The sequence below is a fragment of the Bos indicus genome, chromosome 1 (genome assembly GCF_029378745.1).
Source record: "Bos indicus isolate NIAB-ARS_2022 breed Sahiwal x Tharparkar chromosome 1, NIAB-ARS_B.indTharparkar_mat_pri_1.0, whole genome shotgun sequence".
Lineage (NCBI taxonomy): Eukaryota > Metazoa > Chordata > Mammalia > Artiodactyla > Bovidae > Bos > Bos indicus.
In genome coordinates, this window is record NC_091760.1 from 57,586,007 (window position 1) to 57,606,235 (window position 20,229).

Genomic DNA, 20,229 nt, shown 5'->3' on the forward strand with positions numbered 1-20,229 from the left:
GAGAAGGGGACGACAGAGGATGAGATGGCTGGATGGCATCACTGACTGGATGGACGTGAGTCTGAGTGAACTCCGGGAGTTGGTGTTGGACAGGGAGGCCTGGTGTGCTTCGATTCATGGGGTCGAAAAGAGTCGGACACGACTGAGCGACTGATCTGATCTGATCTGATCTGAATGGCACCCCACTCCAGTACTCTTGCCTCGAAAATCCCATGGGAAGAGGAGCCTGGTAGGCTGCAGTCCATGGGGTCACTAAGAGTCAGACACGACTGAGCGACTTCACTTTCACTTTTCACTTTCATGCATTGGAGAAGGAAATGGCAACCCACCACAGTGTTCTTGCCTGGAGAATCCCAGGGACGGGGGAGCCTGGTGGGCTGCCGTCTATGGGGTCGCACAGAGTCGGACACGACTGAAGTGATTTAGCAGCGGCAACAGGTTTATCATAACTTTTCTTCCAAGGAGCAAGAGTCTCTTGATTTCATGGCTGCAGTCACCATCCACAGTGGTTTTGGAGCCCCCAAAAATAAAGTCTTATACTGTTTTCATTATTCCCCCATCTATTTGCCATTAAGTGATCAGATTAAATGAATGAAATTTTGCTAGGCAGTGAAAGTTGGAGCAAGCCTTGGCAACAGACAGCTCCTCGGGGAGGATGGAATGTCCATCCATGTCAAAGCCCAAAGCCCAATCAGGCCACCCGCTCAGCTTCGGCTTTGTATTGAATTGTGCGAATTGAAAACGGCAGAGCAGGCAGCGCCCAGAACAAACCAGAAAAACAGCCTTCTTCCGCAGTGCACCTGAGCTCACAGCTGGGAATGCCTTGGCGCCTGGAGGGAGCGAGGCGCGCTTCCCCCGCGCTGAAGGCAGCGCCCCGCCCCGTCGGGCCCCTCCTACTACCCGAGGCCTCCCCGCCCGGGGGTGGAGTGAGTAGCTCGCTAGGCCACTTTGGACTCTGCACCCGCGGGTGTATGCGTACTGCTTCCTGGCGGGCTGTTTAGTCCCCCTCTGCCGGTTCATGGAGGGGGCCAGTCCCCCATCTCCAGGAAATGAGCTGGAGCTCTCGGTGATCCAAGGGAGGCCAGAAGAGCAGACGCCTCTCAACGGAGCCGTCCAGGGCATCCTTTCTTTAGCCGAGGAGCCCTGCCCAGTCCAGGTAAGGTCTCCTTGGCTCTGGCCGCTGTTATCCTGGCTCTAAGGCAGGCTGCAGGCCAGGACCCGGGTGTGGCAGGACACAGTTTCAGGTTTCCAGGCAGCTCCCGGGGCGCAGCCTAGCCCCTGCGTCCGTGGTGCGCTCTGGAAAGTTCTGAATGGAGCAGACACCGAAATGCCCTCCAGCCTGAGCCTTCCCTCGGATCCCTCCGACTCAGGGAAATTAAAGAGTTTTATCTGGGAAGTGTGTGCTCTTCTCTTCAGAGAGAGAATCACCAGAGGTAGAGGTGGTTTTGAAAATTTTTTTAACTTTCAGAAATACACCCCCCCCCCCCCACACCTCGGTGCAAAGAATTAGAAATGGTAACTGGAGTCCTCTTTTCTTGAGAATCTCTTAGCCTTCCTTTTCTATACTGCCTTGCCACTTGTTCCTCTACCACTCCCTCACCCCCAGCCTTCATCCACTGCCCACTATCATCCATCTTTGCTAACCATCCCCTGGGTCCACACTTTATGTCTTCGCCCAGTCTGGCCATTTGGTTTCACAGAAAGAGATGTAGGGGAGAAGGGAGAAAAAGGCAAGAGAAGGAAATGGTAACCCACTCCAGTATTCTTGTCTGGAGAATCCCACGGACAGAGGAGCCTGGCCGGCTGCAGTCCAAGGGGTCGCAAAGAATCTGCTACTGAAGCGACTTAGCACTTAGCACAGAGGACTGGGGTGGGGGTGGGGGTGGAGTGAACTTGCCCTGCTTAACTCAGTTTCCAGGTTCGTGCTTTGGCCTCATTTTAGTTTCTGAGAAAGTCGCTGGTGATGTTTAGACAGAACTCTTTTCTGATTCAGCCCTAACAGTGACAGGAAACTTATTCATTCTCATCAAATGCCTGTAAAACAGCAGAGACTTTGAATTCTACCTTCTGATTAACTCTTCAAACTGACTTGATGTTTACTAGGTATATGGACCTCCCCATGTATATACATATGCTTCCAACCTGACCTTTCTGGGTCCCTCTCCTCCACTCCTATTTCTTTGACTGTTCAGCTATTAATTTAAGGGGTAAACAGGAAATTCAGAAGTTGAAAGCATTGCTTTTGCCTTCTTCTTGATTCCTGGAAATAATGTAAAGTCTGCTTTTATAGGTACCCTGGAGAGTAATTTGGTACTTTATATTTGAATGAAAGATGAATGCCATAGGACAATGAATGTTGAAGAAAGATGATTTGATCTCTGTGTATGTGGTTGTAATGGCGGACTTGCTTGGGTGGACTTGTATGGGTCCTCCAAGGCAGTGTCAGGGAGTGGGAATTGGGAGTACTTGCCTTGTGTTGGGTAGACCCAGGAACCCCAGGGACTGCATGGTTTGGGACTGAATCCAGACATCTGAGTTCCGGTGACACCTTCCCTACTAAAAGGTGTGTCCCGAGGCAAGAAACTAAGGTCTATGTTTTCTTTTCCCAGCTGTCAACTGACGGTAATGTAATGTGGCCAACCAGTCTTCTCTGTGAGCCTGGGAATTCACATTGAAGACAGTGGAGGAGCCGGACATATATAGGGTGTCAGTATTTTATTATCATTTAGTACCTACCTGGTAGAGATTGCTCTTTCATGTTTTAATTACTTCCTTGTTAGCCAGGTATATACAGATATCTGAGACTTCCTTGTGAACTAGCTTTGTAAGTCACTGAATAGGAAAGCTGTGTGAGGAACAGAATGGTGTGCAGATGAGGGTTACATCAGCATTTGGAGAACATTCTAGAAATGCTTGAAGAGGAAAAACTTTAGAAAAGAGAAAAAAATCCTCATCTAATGTGTTGATCATTCTCCTCGGTTCCATAGCATCAGTGGAAGTGTATTTTAAATTGAAAAGTCAACAAATGTAGCATAAGCATGAGATACAGACTTTTAAGAATTTGGTGTGTTCAGTTCAGTTCAGTTTAGTCTCTCAGTAATGTCTGACTCTTTGTGACCCTATGAATCGAAGCATGCCAAGCCTCCCTGTCCATCACCAACTCCCGGAGTTCACCCAGACTCACATCCATTGAGTCAGTGATGTCATCCAGCCATCTCATCCTCTGTCGTCCTCTTCTCCTCTTGCCCCCAATCCCTCCCAGCATCAGAGTCTTTTCCAGTGAGTCAACTCTTCTCATGAGGTGGCCAAAGTACTGGAGTTTCAGCTTCAACATCAGTCCTTCCAGTGAACACCCAGGGCTGATCTCCTTCAGAATGGACTGGTTGGATCTCCTTGCAGTCCAAGGGACTCTCAAGAGTCTTCTCCAACACCACAGTTCAAAAGCATCAATTCTTCGGTGTTCAGCTTTCTTCACAGTCCAACTCTCACATCCATACATGACCACAGGAAAAACCATAGCCTTCACTAGATGGAACTTTGTTGGCAAAGTAATGTCTCTGCTTTTGAATATGCTATCTAGGTTGGTCATAACTTTCCTTCCAAGGAGTAAGCGTCTTTTAATTTCATGGCTGCAGTCACCATCTGCAGTGATTTTGGAGCCCAGAAAAATAAAGTCTGACACTGTTTCCCCATCTATTTCCCAAGAAGTGATGGAACCAGATGCCATGATCTTCGTTTTCTGAATGTTGAGCTTTAAGCCAGCTTTTTCACTCTCCTCTTTCACTTTCATCAAGAGGCTTTTTAGTTCCTCTTCACTTTCTGCCATAAGGGTGGTGTCATCTGCATATCTGAGGTTATTGATATTTCTCCTGGCAATCTTGATTCCAACTTGTGCTTCTTCCCGTCCAGCGTTTCTCATGATGTACTCTGCATATAAGTTAAATAAACAGGGTGACAATATACAGCCTTGACGTACTCCTTTTCCTATTTGGAACCAGTCTCTTGTTCCATGTCCAGTTCTAACTGTTGCTTCTTGACCTGTATACAGATTTCTCAAGAGGCAGATCAGGTGGTCTGGTATTCCCATCTCTTTCAGAATTTTCCACAGTTTATTGTGATCCATACAGTCAAAGGCTTTGGCATAGTCAATAAAGCAGAAATAGATGTTTTTCTGGCGCTCTCTTACTTTTTCCATGATCCAGCGGATATTGGCAATTTGATCTCTGGTTCCTCTGCCTTTTCTAAAACCAGCTTGAACATCTGGAAGTTCATGGTTCACATATTGCTGAAGCCTGGCTTGGAGAATTTTGAGCATTACTTTATTAGCGTGTGAGATGAGTGCAATTATGCAGTAGTTTGAGCATTCTTTGGCATTGCCTTGCTTTGGGATTGAAAAGAAAACTGACCTTTTCCAGTCCTGTGGCCACTGCTGAGTTTTCCAAATGTGCTGGCATATTGAGTGCAGCACTTTCACAGCATCATCTTTCAGGATTTGGAATAGCTCAACTGGAATTCTGTCACCTCCATTAGCTTTGTTCATAGTGATGCTTTCTAAGGCCCACTTGACTTCACATTCCAGGATGTCTGGCTCTAGGTCAGTGATCACACCATCGTAATTATCTGGGTCATGAAGATCTATACCGTATATTAAGATTTCTGGTTTTGAAATGTAGCATAAGATCATGTGTTTTTATGAACCATATGTTTTGTACCTATCATGTGTCAAATACTTCTGCTACATAAATGCATTTAATTAGCACAACTAACTTCATTCTGATTTGACAAAGAGTGAAGAACTTGAGGTTCAGAGAAGTTACCAAAATCCTGAAGTTCGTTGGCTCTGAGATTGAACTCAGGCCTTTTAGGATTCAAACTTATGCTGGTTTTGTTGATTTATTTTATATGTGTGCATATATATGGAGAAGGCAATGGCACCCCACTCCAGGACTCTTGCCTGGAAAATCCCATGGACAGAGGAGCCTGGTAGGCTGCAGTCCATGGGGTTGCTGAGGGTCAGACACGACTGAGCGACTTCACTTTCACTTTTCACTTTCATGCATTGGAGAAGGAAATGGCAACCCACTACAGTGTTCTTGCCTGGAGAATCCCAGGGACGGGGGAGCCTGGTGGGCTGCCGTCTACGGGGTCGCACACGACTGAAGCGACTTAGCAGCACCAGCAGCCGCATATATATGAAAAGTAAAAGTGTTAGTCTCTCAGTCTTGTCCGACTCTTTGCGACCCCGTGGACTGTAGCCCACCAGACTCCTCTGTCCATGGGATTCTCCAGACAAGAATATTGGAATGGGTAGCCATTCTCTTCTCCAGGGATCTTCCTGACCCAGGGATGGAACCTGGGTCTCCTGCATTGCAGGGAGATTCTTTACTATCTGAGCCACCAGGGAAGCACATTGTGTGTATGTGTGTGTGCGTGTGTGTGTGTGTGTGTATTAATATGTACATCTAATTTGAATATATAGACATAATCACATAATTTATATTCATTTGTGTATAACTGCCTAAGTTATATACTATTACTGATTCTGTAAGTGATGGAACATAGGTGAAATGTGAAGAGTTGAGTGGTGTATCAGGACTGATGAGGGAGTTACAGGCAGATGGGTAGATCGGTGAGGAGCAGGGAACAGTTTGGGCATCATTGGGAAGAAGACATCCCATATCATGGAGTATCTTCCTACCTGGAAGGGATATCTGAGGGAGTATTCAAGCGTCATGGGAAGAAGTTCTTTCCCTTTCTTAATTTGGGTTTGGAAATTGAAGGAAAAATTGTAAGCCATTGAACTTCACTTTGCCTACTGTCAGTGTAAATAGGGCAGTGTAGTTGGGTCAAAACTGGAAAAGCCATCAGGGATAATTGAGCCAGACTAGCTTTTTTTTTTTTTTAATCAATTATTTATTTGCCTGTGCCTAGTCTTAGTTGTGACACGTAGGATTTTTGATCTTCATTGCAGCATATGAGATCTTCAGTTGCAGCCTGTGGATTTGGTTTCCTGACGAGGGATCGAACCTGGGCTGGCTGTGTTTAAAGCATGGAATCTTAGCCACTGAACCACCAAGCAAGTCCCAAGACTAGTTTTCTTTTATGGTTTATTACATGGACTCTGACCTCAGTTTTTAAACAGAAGTCCCAGAGACATTTTTAAGGATAGTAGCCTCATGATAATAATAACTATTAATTCAGTACATGGAGAGTTTTGAGGTGGGCAAGGCAGATTTGAATAAGTTGGATAAAAATTAGCCTATTGCCATGTGTTGTTTAGAATTTAGGACTAGGATCAACTGGCTCTTTTGTGCTTCAGTCAACAAGTAGATTAAGCCCCACAATGAACATTAAAGTATAGATTTTACTGTGTGCTAAGAAAATTTCCCCCTTATCTATATAATATCTGGGCTTCCCTGGTGGCTCAGTGGTAAAGAATCTGCCTGCAATGCAGGAGCTGCAGGAGACATGGGTTTGATTCCTGGGTTGGGAATATCCCCTGGAGGAGGAAATGGCTACCCACTCCAGGATTTCTGCCTGGAGAATCCCATGGATGGAGGAGCCTGGTGGGCTACAGTATATAGCATCGCAGAGTTGGACCTGACTGAAAAGACTGAGCATGCACACATATAATATCTGCTCCTCTTTGAGCCAAAGAGAAGAAAAAGCTTTTGTATCCAAGAGCTATGTAGTCCTGCTATTGTTGCAGGACCGTATGTCATGTATTTGAACCTTATCTGAAGAGGGATGTGAAAATCTGGGGGAATAGGCAAAGGAAAATCACAAAAATTCTTGGGCCGTATACTTCAATCATAGAATGTAAGATGCAGTTTGTAAAAATCTTTGAAAGTCACTCTGGAGAAAAAACTTCCTGTGGCCTCTCCTCATGACCTAGAATTTGGGCAAGAGGGACTAAAGAAGGCAGTGCAGGAGGCAGTGTGTTTTCATGACCCAGTGTGCACGAGTAGCGCACATCTTTTGTGTCAGAGGCTCTGCACCCTCAAGGTCCAGTGGAATCCCCTGGGGGCACTTCTAAAAAGAATTCTTGGGTTGACTCTAATGTAGAGACAGCCGAGAAGCCCTGTACTCAGTTGTCTTGTGTGTGGCTAACTGACCGTTTTACTATGACTTAAAGGATGTGAAAATGAGTCATTCAAAGGATAGTGGTCTCTGCCTTGGAGCTGACAGCAGGCAGGTGAAGGGGGCTGCATGTAGGACGGCTGTGATGGGCTGGACTGGAAGAGGCATATCCTACAGAGGAGGGCTGTGTAATTCTGAGCCGAGTTCACCCAGGAAATGAGACTATTGGTCTCATCAAACCACTAGGGTCCTGGTTGTGGTCTCTAGGGGACAGCATATATGAAGGCCCAAAAGACCAGAGAGATACATGACCCTCATTCTCTGGCTCATTTGAGACTCCAGGCCATTTCGTGTAGGGCCACCCAAAATGGTCATGGTGGAGAGTTCTGACGAAATGTGGTCTGCTGGAGAAGGGAATGGCAAACTACTTCAGTATTCTTGCCTTGAGAACCCCATGAACAGTATGAAAAGGCAAAAAGATAAGACACTGACAAATGAACGCCCCAGGTTGGTAGGTGCCCAATATGCTACTGGAAATCAGTGGAGAAATAACTCCAGAAAGAATGAAGAGATGGAGCCAAAGCAAAAACAACACCCAGTTGTGAATGTGACTTGTGATGGAAGTAAAGTCTGATGCTGTAAAGAGCAATATTGCATAGGAACCTGGAATGTTCCTAGTCCATGAATCTAGTCATGTTCATGGTCCATGGTTCATGGTCCATGAATCAAGGCAAATCCTAGTCCATGAACCTAGTCATGTTCATGGTCCATGAATCAAGGCAAATTGGAAGTGGTCAAACAGGAGATGGCAAGAGTGAATGTCGACATTCTAGGAATCAGTGAACTAAAATGGACTGGAATGGGTGAATTTAACTCAGATGACCATTATATCTACTACTGTGGGCAGGAATCCCTTAGAAGAAATAGGGTAGGCATCTGAGTCAGCGAAAGAGTCCAAAATGCAGTACTTGGATGCAATCTCAAAGATGACAGAATGATCTCTGCTCGTTTCCAAGGCAAACCATTCAATATCACAGTAATCCAAGTCTATGCTCCGGCCAGTAATGCTGAAGAAGCTGAAGTTGAATGGTTCTATGAAGACCTACAAGACCTTCTAGAACTAACACTCAAAAAAGATGTCCTCTTTATTATAGGGAGCTGGAATGCAAAAGTAGGAAGTCAAGAAACACCTGGAGTAACAGGCAAATTTGGCCTTGGAGTACAAAAAATAAGCAGGTCAAAGGCTAACAGAATTTTCCCAAGAGAACGCACTGGTCATAGCAAACATCTTCTTCCAACAACACAAAAGAAGACTCTACACATGGACATCACCAGACAGTCAATACTGAAATCAGATTGGTTATATTCTTTGCAACCAAAGAGGGAGAAACTCTATACAATCAGCAAAAACAAGACCAGGAGCTGACTGTGGCTTAGATCATGAACTCCTTATTGCCACATTCAGACTTAAATTGAAAGAAAGTAGGGAAAAGCACTAGACCATTCAGGTATGACCTAAATCAAATCCCTTACAATTACACAGTGGAAGTGACAAAATAGATTCGAGGGATTAGATCTGATAGGCAGAGTGCCTGAAGAACTATGGACAGAGTTTGTGACATTGTACAGGAGGCCCGAATCAAGACCATTCCCAAGAATAAGAAATGCAAAAAGGTAAAATGTTTGTCTGAGGAGGCCTTACAAATAGCTGTGAAAAGAGAAGCAAAAGGCAAAGGAGAAAAGGAAAGATATAAGCATCTGGATGTAGAGTTCCAAAGAATAGCAAGGAGAAATAAGAAAGCCTTTTTCAATGATCATTGCAAAGAAATAGAGGAAAACAATAGAATGGGAAAGACTAGACATCTCTTCAAGAAAATTAGAGATACTAAGGGAACATTTCATGCAAATATGGGTACATAAAGGACAGAAACGGTATGGGCCTAACAGAAGCAGAAGATATTAAGAAGAGGTGGCAAGAATACACAGAAGAACTACACAAAAAAGATCTTCATGACCCAGATAATCACGATGGTGTGATCACTCACCTAGAGCCAGATGTCCTGGAATTCAAAGTTGGGTGGGCCTTAGGAAGCATCACTACGAATAAAGCTAGTGGAGGTGATGGAATCCCAGTTGAGCTATTTCAAATCTTAAAAGGTGATGCTGTGAAAGTGCTGCACTCAATATGCCAGCAAATTTGGAAAACTCAGCAGTGGTCACTGGACTGGAAAAGATCAGTTTTCATTCCAATCCCAAAGAAAGGCAATGCCAAAGAATGTTCAAACTACCGCACAATTGCACTCATCTCACATGCTAACAAAGTAATACTCAAAATTCTCCAAGTCAGGCTTCAACAGTATGTGAACCATGAACTTCCAGATGTTCCAGCTGAATTTAGAAATGGCAGAGGAACCATAGATCAAATTGCCAACATCTATTGTATCATCGAAAAAGCAAGAGAGTTCCAGAAAAATGTCTACTTCTGCTTTATTGACTATTCCAAAGCCTTTGACTGTGGATCACAACAAACTGTGGAAAATTCTTCAAGAGATGGAAATACCAACCCACCTGACCTGTCTCCTGAGCAATCTGTATGCAGGTCAGGAAGCAACAGTTAGAACTGTACATGGAACAGCTGACTGGTTCCAAATCGGGAAAGGAGTACATCAAGGCTGTATATTGTCACCCTGCTTATTTAACTTATATGCAGAGTATATCATATGAAATGCCAAGCTGGAGGAAGTACAAGCTGGAATCAAGATTTCCGGGAGAAATATCAATAACCTCAGATATACAGATGACACCACCCTTATGGCCGAAAGCAAAGAAGAACTAAAGAGCCTTTTGATGAAAGTGAAGCAGGAGAGTGAAAAAGTTGGCTTGAAACTCAACATTCAGAAAATAAGATCATGGCATCTGGTCCCATCACTTCATGGCAAAGAGATGGGGAAACAATGGAAACAGTGAGAGACTAATTTTTTCAGGCTCCAAAATCACTGCAGATGGTACCTGCAGCCATGAAATTAAAACACTCTTGCTCCTTGGAAGAAAAGCTATGACCAACCTAGACAGCATATTCAAAAGCAGAGACATTACTTTGCCAACAAAAGTCTCTCTAGTCAAAGCTATGGTTTTTCCAGTAGTCATGTATGGATGTGAGAGTTGGACTATAAAGAAAGCTGAGCTCTGAAGAATTGATGCTTTTGAACTTGGTGTTGGAGAAGACTCTTGAGAGTCCCTTGGACTGCAAAGGGATCCAATCCTAAAAGAAATCAGTCCTGAATGTTCATTAGAAGGACTGATGCTGAAGCTGAAACTCCAATAATTTGGCCACCTGATGTGAAGAACTGACTCACTTGAAAAGCCCCTGATACTGGGAAGTATTGAAGGTAGGAGGAGAAGGGGACAACAGAGGATGAGATAGTTGGATGGTATCACCGACTCGATGGACATGAGTTTGAGTAAGCTCCAGGAGTTGGTGATGGACAGGGAAGCCTGGCGTGTTACAGTCCATGGGGTCGCAAAAAGTTGGACACAACTGAGCGACTGAACTGAACTGAACTGACTTGTGGTCCCTGCTGTCTCTTGAGAACTAAAATGTGTCTTAGGACCTCTGTTAACAGGAAGATAGGGTTTTACCCTGAGAAGTTCAAGGCTTCTTGTATTGGGCTCCTCTTTGCCTTGTGCCTTGTTGAGCCCCTAGCCTTGGTGACCTTGGAGCAGTGCTCAGGCTTCAGGTGAGAGTGAGAGGTGCTTACGCTCGGATTCCAGACACTCTTACCTCAAAGAGAGTTTGCCTCTGTCTAGATGTTGCTGGGACCTTTACGCCATCCCCTCACCACACACCACCTGAAGGGCCAGTGCACGCAGGGGCTCCAAAGTGTGACCTCTACTCTAGAACTTTTCAAAGTACATTTTCAATATTTGGGGCACCCATTGTAACTCAGGAACACACATTTATTAACTGTATCTTACATGTATGAGGTGTGGGATATAAGAACAGGGGAATTGTAAGAGCCACTCCTCACTCTGGGTGGTTTCACTTTCCCTAGGTAAATAAGGCCAGTATCTATTTACATTTGGACCTGAAACCAGACAAGGCAGGTGGTGGCCACAGCAGATGAGCTGTGTGGATAGCTCATATACTGGGTGCTGTCTGAGGGAAGCCTGGTAGGGAGGCCTCCACAAAAGGGAGAGATTTTACCTGGTTTCCAGAGGGCAGGAGGCTCCAGACCAGGGCCCCCCCACCGACCTCTGGTAAAGCAGTTGATTGACGTTGGGAGATTTACATTTTCAAACTGGGGCTGCCCATTTCCCCTATAATCTGTGCCTAGGTATGTGTTGTTTAAATTCCCCTTCAGGAGATTCTGAGGGCTGGGACCCACTCAGTAAGAAAAACGGAATTGTCCTTATGTGGACAGTTTTCTTTCCTGATGGCTTCCGCTAAAGTCACCACGGGAGAGGAAGTTAACAAGGCATCAGTTCAGGAAGTGCCTGTTGCTGCTTGGTGGGAAGGTGAACACTCAGTGTAACCCACTGGCTCCCATGTTGAGAGCCAATGTCAAGTGCGCTCAGGGGTGCCAAAGCGCGACCTCCACTCTGCTCTTGTTTAGCAAGTGCTTCGTCTGCATGATCTCTAGTGTTTACAACAGTCCTGTGAGCCAGATTTATTACTCAGTACGTTTTACAGTTGTGAACCTTGGGGCCAGTGAATTTCAGTAAGTAGTTTGCTGATAGTCACCCTGCCTTTAAGTGGTGTAACTGGGATTGGGATCCAGATCCAGATCCACATTTTTTATCCATCATATTCTATTGTTTCCCATGGTTTTCATGTAGGACATACGAGAAGAGGAATGGGACCTTTTAGGGGTTAGCTACAGTACCGAGAGAGAAAGCTGGGTACACACGTAAGCTGGAGCTCCACACACTGATGCGGGGAGGCTGTGGACTAGAGAGAGAGCGCATGTGCGGGGCAGTGACACTCAGCCAGGATACAACCCCAACCCGGCCAACCTCTCCCAAACTGCTTCTTCGAAGTGGACTTATCTTTGTTCCTTTGTAGGTGTTATGGTCTCTTCGGGCTGCCATGACAGAACACCACAGGGCAGGTGGCTTAAACAACAGAAATTAATGTTCTCACAGTCCAGGAGACTGGACGTCCCAGATCAGGCTGCCAGCGTGGTTGGTTCTGGTGAGAGCGCTCTTCCTGGCAGTAGAAGGCCACCTTCTCAGCATATCGTCTCATGTCCTTTTCTTGGTGCATGTTCACCGAGGTGGAGAGACAATGTGAGTTCTCTGGTATCTCTTCTTATAAGGACACTGCGTGGTGTGTGTGTGTGCTAAGTCACTTCAGTCGTGTCCGACTCTTTTCGACCCTATGGACTATAGGCCACCGGGCTGTTCTGTTCATGGGATTCTCCAGGTAGGAATAGTGGAGTGAGTTATCATGCCCTCCTCCAGGGGATCTTCTCCACCCAGGGACTGAAACAGCATCTGCTGTCTCCTGGATTGGCAGGTTCTTTACCACTAGTGCCACCTGGAAAGCCCCATAAGGACACTAATCCCACCCTTAGAACTTCATTCTCTATTATTTCTTTACCAGGCCCATGTCCAAATACAGCCACACTGGGGTGGTGGGTAAGGTGGTTTAGGACATCAACATATGAACCCTGGGATAAAACCATTAAATCCATAAGGGTAGGTAAAATGAGTTTCCTCCAGCTGTCTTCAAGGTTTTTTGTGTGTTTGGATGTTAGCAATTTGAATATTTGTCTAGGTACAGTTTGTTTGTTTTCCCTAAGTTTGGACTCTTAAGTTTCTTAAGTATGTAGTTTTGTGCCCGTCTGTAGTCTTAGGATGTGTTTTACCCAGTATTTCTTCAAATATTTTATCTGCCCCCAGTTTTTTATTCTCCCTCTGGGATTCCAGTTATCTTTGGACTGCATTGTTTAATACTATCCCACAGTTCTTCATTGCTCTGCTATTTACTCACTCTTTTCTCTTTGGTTTTCACTTTATGTAATTTCTATTATCCTAACTTCAAGTTAGGGCTTCCCTTGTGGCTCAGTAGTAAAGAATCCACCTGCCAATGCAGGAGACAAGGGTTCAGTCCCTGGGTTGGGAAGATTCCCTGGAGAAGGAAATGGCAACCCATTCCAGTATTCTTGCCTGGGAAATCCCAAGGCCAGAGGAGCCTGGAGGGCTACAGTACATGGGGTTGAAGAAGAATAGGACACTAATTAGCGACTAAGTAACAACACCAACACATCCCTTGCAGGGCTGTTTAGATAAGTGAAATGGTGTTCTATAGACCATAGCGGTTGTAATTATTTACTTTGACCCCACCCTCTGCATCACTGAACACATTGCAGGCTTATTTCCTGGTGTTCCTTCCTTATTACATAGAGTCTGGGCCACAGCAGTAGGTTCTTAGCTTTTTCTTGGTGTAAACTATACATTCAGTTCAGTTCAGTTCAGTCGCTCAGTCTGACTCTTTGCAACCCTAAAATCGCAGCATGCCAGGCCTCCCTGTCCATCACCAACTCCTGGAGTTCACTCAGACTCACACCTATCGAGTCAGTGATGCCATCCAGCCATCTCATCCTCTGTCGTCCCCTCCTCCTCCTGCCCTCAATCCCTCCCAGCTTCAGAGTCTTTTCCAGTGAATCAACTCTTCGCATGAGGTGGCCAAAGTACTGGAGTTTCAGCTTCAGCATCATTCCCTCCAAAAAATCCCAGGGCTGATCTCCTTCAGAATGGACTGGTTGGATCTCCTTGCAGTCCAAGGGACTCTCAAGAGTCTTCTCCAACACCACAGTTCAAAAGCATCAATTCTTCGACACTCAGCCTTCTTCACAGTCCAACTCTCACATCCATACATGACCACTGGAAAAACCATAGCTTTGAGTAGATGGACCTTTGTTGCAAAGTAATGTCTCTGCTTTTGAATATGCTATCTAGGTTGGTCATAACTTTTCTTCCAAGGAGTCAGAGCAGATCAGTCGCCCAGTCGTGTCTGACTCTTTGCGACCCCATGAATTGCAGCACACCAGGCCTCCCTGTCCATCACCAACTCTCGGAGTTCACTCAGACTCACGTCCATCGAGTCAGTGATGCCATCCAGCCATCTCATCCTCTGTCGTCCCCTTCTCCTCCTGCCCCCAATCCCTCCCAGCATCAGAGTCTTTTCCAATGAGTCAGCTCTTCGCATGAGGTGGCCAAAGTACTGGAGTTTCAGCTTTAGCATCATTCCTTCCAAAGAAATCCCAGGGCTGATCTCCTTCAGAATGGACTGGTTGGATCTCCTTGCAGTCCAAGGGACTCTCAAGAGTCTTCTCCAACACCACAGTTCAAAAGCATCAATTCTTCAGCGCTCAGCCTTCTTCACAGTCCAACTCTCACATCCATACATGACCACTGGAAAAACCATAGCCTTGACTAGACGAACCTTTGTTGGCAAAGTAATGTCTCTGCTTTTGAATATGCTATCTAGGTTGGTCATAACTTTCCTTCCAAGGAGTAAGCGTCTTTTAATTTCATGGCTGCAGTCACCATCTGTAGTGATTTTGGAGCCCAGAACAGTAAAGTCTGACATTGTTTCCACTGTTTCCCCATCTATTTCCCTTGAAGTGATGGGACCGGATGCCATGATCTTCGTTTTCTGAATGTTGAGCTTTAAGCCAACTTTTTCACTCTCCACTTTCACTTTCATCAAGAGGCTTTTTAGTTCCTCTTCACTTTCTGCCATAAGGGTGGTGTCATCTGCATATCTGAGGTTATTGATATTTCTCCCGGCAATCTTGATTCCAGCTTGTGTTTCTTTCAGTCCAGCATTTCTCATGATGTACTCTGCATATAAGTTAAATAAACAGGGTGACAATATACAACCTTGACCTACTCCTTTTCCTATTTGGAACCAGTCCGTTGTTCCATGTCCAGTTCTAACTGTTGCTTCCTGACCTGCATACAAATTTCTCAAGAGGCAGATCAGGTGGTCTGGTATTCTCTTTCAAAATTTCCACAGTTTATTGTGATCCATACAGTCAAAGGCTTTGGCATAGTCAATAAAGCAGAAATAGATGTTTTTCTGGAGCTCTCTTACTTTTTCCATGATCCAGCGGATGTTGACAATTTGATCTCTGGTTTCTCTGCCTTTTCTAAAACCAGCTTGAACATCAGGAAGTTCACAGTTCACATATTGCTGAAGCCTGGCTTGGAGAATTTTAAGCATTACTTTACTAGCATGTGAGATGAGTGCAATTGTGCGGTAGTTTGAGCATTCTTTGGCATTGCCTTTCTTTGGGATTGAAATGAAAACTGACCTTTTCCAGTCCTGTGGCCACTGCTGAGTTTTCCAAATGTGCTGGCATATTGAGTGCAGCACTTTCACAGCATCATCTTTCAGGATTTGGAATAGCTCAACTGGAATTCTATTACCTCCACTAGCTTTGTTCCAAGGAGTAAGCATCTTTTAATTATTTTTCTCTTAATCTTCTACTCAGCTTTTGTGTACCAAAAATCTTCAGTGGGTTCCCAGTCCAGACCGAATTAAGTCTACACCACTCTGCCAGCATTCAAGATGCTTCAGGGATGCTCCAACCTTTCATTCTCTCCAATCTTAACTGTCATTACTTGCCTCTGAAACCTGCATTCCCATCAGATGAATCTTTTAGCCAATTTCATTATGAATCAATGCTCAGGATGTTCTTTCCTGGGTTTGGATTGCCTTTCTCTGTTCATCTTTCAAAATCTTGCCTGTTCTTCCCACCTCAGAGTCCCCAGAGCATGTTCTCCTTAACTTCTTTATGAGGTTCCGTCTGTTCTTTTGTGAGCTTGACTCAGTAGAGTGGAGTTCCTTGAGATCAGGATCCTGCTGCCTTCATTTCTGTGTCACTGGCCCATAGTAAGCATTAAAAAATGTTTCTTGAGACCAAATGACTGCATCACAGTCTTCCTCTGCTTTCCAGGCTGACAAGGAAAGCCCTTGGAGCTCCTGTAATAAGAAGTTGATTGGAAAGTGCAAACTCTGGATGGTCCTTGCCTCTGTTTTCCTGAGTTTCATTCTAGTCATCATCATAAGCTTATGTCTAACTGGAGGTAAGAGTTTTAAATGTGACTAAGTTGATGTATTTTAAGAACTTATGTAATAATGCTTATGACTTAAATGCTGAAATCGAAGATATACTCACTGCTACTTCATCACTGTAATATGAATTTAAAACTGCTTTGGGGTATGTTGTATAGATGGGCGATATACGTGATTTTTGCTTTTTTTAAATTTTACTTTTGGTTTGTTTGTTTGTTTTATAAACTCTGGTAGAATTATGGGGATCATTGTTTTGCCCTAAACTCTATGCACTGGATGTTGAAGATTTCTCAAAAATTTTAATTTATTTAAACATAAATTGATATTTTATTGTATCTTACACATGTGTGTTTGAAAATTTTTTAAAATAATTTACTTAGTAAAGATAATTATTATAAAGGGTTATTATTGTATAAAGCCAACTTTATCTGATATACCTGGCACATCACTGTAATGACAAAATGATGAATAATGTATTTGAAAGCATTTTACAAACTATAGAAGCATGTATCTGTTAGCTGTCATTATCTTAACTTCTTTTAGAAATCACTATGTTTGTGTTTATGGGTGTGCAAAATAAAAACTCTTATGGTGCTGGTGTTGCCTATGTATTCTACATATTTTATCTCATTTTATCTTTTATTCTGAATATGAAAATAGTACATGTTCAGTTACCCATAAAGCCCATCCACATTATTAGTATTTTGTTACACTTTTCTCTAGTTTTTTTCTTACCTGCATTTTAATTTGAGGTCAGTTTTTTTTTTTTTTTTTTTTTTATAATTTTGTAGCTTAACTTTAAGATTTTAGTGTTACATTGCAACCAGTTTGACAATTCATTAAAAGTTATGTGTGAACATATATACATATATATATATATATTTAAAATTACTGCATGATGTACCCTTCCACACTTTTAAAAAGTCTTTTGCTGCTGCTGCTGCTGCTGCTAAGTTGCTTCAGTCGTGTCCGACTCTGTGTGACCCCATAGACAGCAGCCGAACAGGCTCCCCAATCCCTGGGATTCTCCAGGCAAGAACACTAGAGTGGGTTGCCATTTCCTTCTCCAGTGCATCAAAGTGAAAAGTGAAAGTGAAGTCGCTCAGTCGACCCCATGGACTGCAGCCTACCAGGCTCCTCCGTCCATGGGATTTTCCAGGCAAGAGTAGTGGAGTGGGTTGCCATTGCCTTCTCTGAAAAAGTCTTTTAGGTAGTTGCTATTATTTTTTTTTATGATTATCAGTATTAAGATTTTTATGATGACAAATATAGCGCCCCCTAGTGGGCAATCATTTCTGTTTCAAAAAAGAAAAGAAAATGCTTTCATTTCTATGTAGGGATGGTTGCAGGCTGCAGGGGTGTGAAGGGGCTCTTCTGAAGCGGGGATACTCAATGATTTCTGTTTCAAAAAAAGAAAGAAGAAAAATGCTTTGATTGTGTGTGTAGGGGTAGTTGCAGGCTGCAGCGGTGTGAGAGGGCTCTTTTGAAGTGGGCATACTCACTCTGAAGTGGATCATGAGAGTGATCTGGTCACCACAGGATTAAGGTTGAGCCGGGCTGTCCATAGCAAACCCAGTCACAGAATGAGAGCAAGAATGGCGGCCCCTGAGTTTCCCCAGAGGGGGCTCTGGGAATTCTCCTAAGGGACTGCATTCGTTATTCACCTCCTGTTCCACCTTGTCCCAACCCTTTCATCTCCTGTCTCAAGGTTTTATGGTGCTTGAAGGAATAGGAAAACTCTGATGAGGTGTGCCAGCCTCCAGCATGTGAGCCTCCCAGGCGGCCACCATGTCTGCTTAGTAACTTAGGGCAGTGTTTAGGTGGGATGCTGTGGCTTTGTGGCCACAGACTGGTCCTGAGGTAGGGAGAAGCTGATAAGGGATGCCACTGCCCCTCCTCCATCACACTGAGGACAGTAGGTTTACTGTGAGTGTTGGTACTACCTCTTCCCATCAACTCCCACGTGTAGATGTTGAAACTGAACTGAGTCACACAATCTTATCCTGTTACGACCAGCCAGTGCTGGCCTGAAAGTTGGCTGATCTATCTGCTAGCATCGGGCGCCTGTAACAGAGGATGATGCCACAGATCTGGTTGGTTTGATATTCAGGATTCTAAAGCCCTGGACCCAGGCACTTCCCTGGTGGTCCAGTGGTTAAGACTCCATGCATGAGTTTGATCTCTGGTCGGGGAACTAAGATCCCGCCAAGTGTGTGGACGAAAAAGAAAACAGACAAAACCCCAAAGACTCAAGACCCAAGAGCTGTCTTCCATTCTCAGAGAGTCATTTGACTTCAAATCACGAAGAACAACCTGCAGAGGAAAGGATTCCATCTCCCTCCATAGTGTCTCAGGGGACATGAGAGTTTATAGGATCAGATTTAGGGAAGAACTTTTTCTTAACACTTGTGGTGCAGACTTTCTTTTTAATTTGGTTATAAAATTGTTTAAAAGTGTTGATGCTCCAAGAGATTTTCAAACTTTTACTTTTTTTAAATCAGGGAAATACTTTTACTTTACTTGGCACCTGAATTTTCAAGGGTTTGGGCCTGTGGGGAGAGTCTAGTGTGGGTGGTGGGGGGTACGGTAGGTAAGAAGGAGGAAGGACAGGACTCCCTCTGGGCTTCCCAGCCTCACCCAGAGCAGCTCTGTGGGTGTGTCTGGGATGATAGTCGGCAATAATAAGCCATTGTTCAAGCGCCAGGCCCATTGATATGAATCGAATGTTGATAGAACCTCTTGGCACTCTGTGGAAAATGCTGCTGCCTGGAGAAAGGGCCGTTGGGAAAGTCGTAGGCTGTGCCTTCATTAGTGAATGTGGGAGGGGCGGTATATGGGTAAGGGGGAAAGAAATCCAAACTTTTAGGTATAAAATAAGCTACAGGGATAAATTGTACAACATGGGGAATGTAGCTGGTATTTTATAATGCCTATGAATGGAGTATAACCTTTAAAAATTGTGAATCACTATATTGTACTCTTGATAGCTCAGTTAGTAAAGAATCCACCTGCAATGCAGGAGACCCCGGTTTGATTCCTGGGTTGGGAAGATCCATGGGAGAAGGGATAGGCTACCCACTCCAGTATTCTTGGGCTTCCCTTGTGGCTTAGCTGGTAAAGAACCTGCTTGCAATGCGGAAGACCTGGATTCAATCCCTGGGTCAGGAAGATCCCCTGGAGAAGGGAAAGGCTATCCACTCCAGTATTCTGGCCTGGAGAATTCCATGGACTGTATAGTCCATGGGGTCGCAAAGAGTCGGACACGACTGAGCAACCTTCACTTTTGCTTCACTTTCTTTTCATAACTTATATATGTATGGCAACTATACTAAAATATATATATAAAAGGAATGAGTATACATTTGTTAGAAAGTGATGCTGTCTCTTCATTCGGAAGTGAAGTTTCTCAGGACCTTGTTTGCCATTCCCTTCCTCCCGCCTCCTTACTTTACTGTCTCGGGGCTCTGCAGTCCCCAGACTGAGGCTCAGAGATGAAGATGATAATAGCCATGGAGCTGGAGTGGACAAAGAGGGGACATTAACTGTATCCCAGTGTGGAAGGATATCCAATTCTAGGGAGGGGACAATAGGGTACCCAGAATGAGATGCCTGGGAGAGCTGTATCTTGCCACTGACATTGATAGGAATGGCTATGATGTGGTGATAATACAGGCAGACCATCCTGTGGTCAGTTGCATTATTATTAATTCTGTACAGACCCTGCACCCCTTCTTGCCTGCACCTGGGATGAGCTGTCCCCCCACTCTGCCCTTGGTATGCCACTGAAGTGATGGAAAGTTAGGATCACAGCTCAGCTTAAGGCATTGACCCTGGGCTGTGTCCATACTGTGGAGCAGAGGCTAACACTCCTCCAGGCTCACAGAGACAATGAAACTTTATCATTATTATTATTATTTCTTTTTGAGACCTTCTTAAAATAGACAATTTTGGGGTGGGGGCATAGCTCAGAGAATCCTTGTTGAATCTAGAGGCTAGTTTTGTCCCACCTCTAAAAAAAAAAAAAATTGATGGATTCTCTTTCTCCCTAAGAAATTATAAATTCC

The 20,229-nt window shown here is 44.4% G+C and overlaps 1 protein-coding gene across 1 annotated transcript in view; it reads left to right on the top strand.

The window, feature by feature from the left end:
• The first annotated feature begins 841 nt into the window (after positions 1–841).
• C1H3orf52 (chromosome 1 C3orf52 homolog) overlaps positions 842–20,229 on the top strand; it is a 41,483-nt gene continuing 22,095 nt past the window's right edge. Inside the window, exons 1-2 of the mRNA XM_070787682.1 lie at positions 842–1,156; positions 16,047–16,176. Of these exons, the coding sequence (XP_070643783.1) occupies positions 1,019–1,156; positions 16,047–16,176 (268 nt within the window). The 5' untranslated portion in view covers positions 842–1,018. The remainder of the gene's footprint in view (positions 1,157–16,046; positions 16,177–20,229) is intronic.